The sequence below is a fragment of the Pinus tabuliformis genome, chromosome 1_2 (genome assembly GCF_031772625.1).
Source record: "Pinus tabuliformis cultivar Carrire ecotype Pingquan chromosome 1_2, CPIR1, whole genome shotgun sequence".
In the NCBI taxonomy this organism is placed as follows: domain Eukaryota; kingdom Viridiplantae; phylum Streptophyta; class Pinopsida; order Pinales; family Pinaceae; genus Pinus; species Pinus tabuliformis.
In genome coordinates, this window is record NC_142298.1 from 1,081,409,335 (window position 1) to 1,081,410,582 (window position 1,248).

At 43.3% G+C, this 1,248-nt stretch overlaps 1 protein-coding gene across 1 annotated transcript; it reads left to right on the top strand.

The window, feature by feature from the left end:
* Nucleotides 1-252: 252 nt before the first annotated feature.
* LOC149209893 (F-box/kelch-repeat protein At5g15710-like) lies at nt 253-918 on the top strand. Its single transcript, XM_089398790.1, has one exon. It carries the CDS (start codon nt 253-255, stop codon nt 916-918), a length of 666 nt encoding a protein of 221 aa, XP_089254916.1.
* Nucleotides 919-1,248: the final 330 nt, after the last annotated feature.

Here is a 1,248-nt window from a genome sequence, read left to right on the forward strand (position 1 = left end):
CAATGTGCTGAAGAGCACCTTCCTCTTGACAGAGGGATTCACCTGTGACTATGCTGAAAAGCATCATCCTCTTGATAGAGGGATTTACCACACTATGCTGAAAACACCATCAGAACAAGGGGACCGAAAGGAATATCAAGTCCACGCTCGCCGGAGGACACTGTAAGCCCAGTGGCCAAGCAAATCAGTTTCTGACCATACCTCACTCACAGTTCTGACCTGAGCGCCAGCAATATCTAAGGGAATAGCAAGATGGAAATGATAGAGGAGATATGGAAGAGGGTAACACAAGACCTGTTAATGGTGATTTTGGCAAGACTGCCTATGGAAAGCATTCTGAGGTTTCGCGCAGTTTGCAAGTCTTGGAAGGAAATGTTTCAATCCGCGGAGTTCAGAGACTTAGCAGCCACCTCAGCAGGTTCCTCTAGTCAGGCATTTCTGATTGTTCAGGGAAGGAAACAGTTAACATCCCTTGATTCACCTCAGCCATTGTACGTCAAAAACCTATGGATTGTTATAGAAACTGGCTACAAATTTCGAAGTCTGTCTTTGGATTTTCTTCCGAGCCCTGTTGTTGTGGTGGCAGGTTGCAAGAACATATTTTGTTGTTGGAGTGGAAATGATCAAATTTACATATGCAATCCTGTCATCCAAACCTGGATAGAACTTCCAGAACGTTTTGAAGATACATCGTGGGATTTCATTAGTCTAACTTTTGATACAAGCACGGCACATTGTACGCTTATCATGGGAAGGAATTCTACAGAAGATGTCAGGGAGTTTGACATGTGGAACGCCTTTGGGGAAGGACCTTTACCAGAAAGGGACTCTACTTCACAAAATTTTATGGTGGTAGAGATGTATGATTCCAAAACTAATATGTCGACTCAATTAGAAACAACTGTGTGGGCAATCTAGTTCGACCTCAAGGGGAAGGCATACATTCGAAAGGGAGATATTATTGGTTAAATGAATTACCTGACGACGGGGATTGTTTGAGCATAGTTGCATTCGATGTGCAACAGAAACAATGGAATGTAATCAAGGGGCCACAGAACATAACAGTTGACATCGTCTCACGAACACTTAGTGGCACATGTGTTACTGGTTGCGAAGGGCGCATAGTCTTAGTTTGTACGGGTCACATGTCTTTATGGGAACTTTAGTATAGATGAAGTAGAAGGAGAGAAATGGTCTCCATTTAAAACAGTGGACGTTGAGCACGAATTGAGGAACCTGATGTTTTGC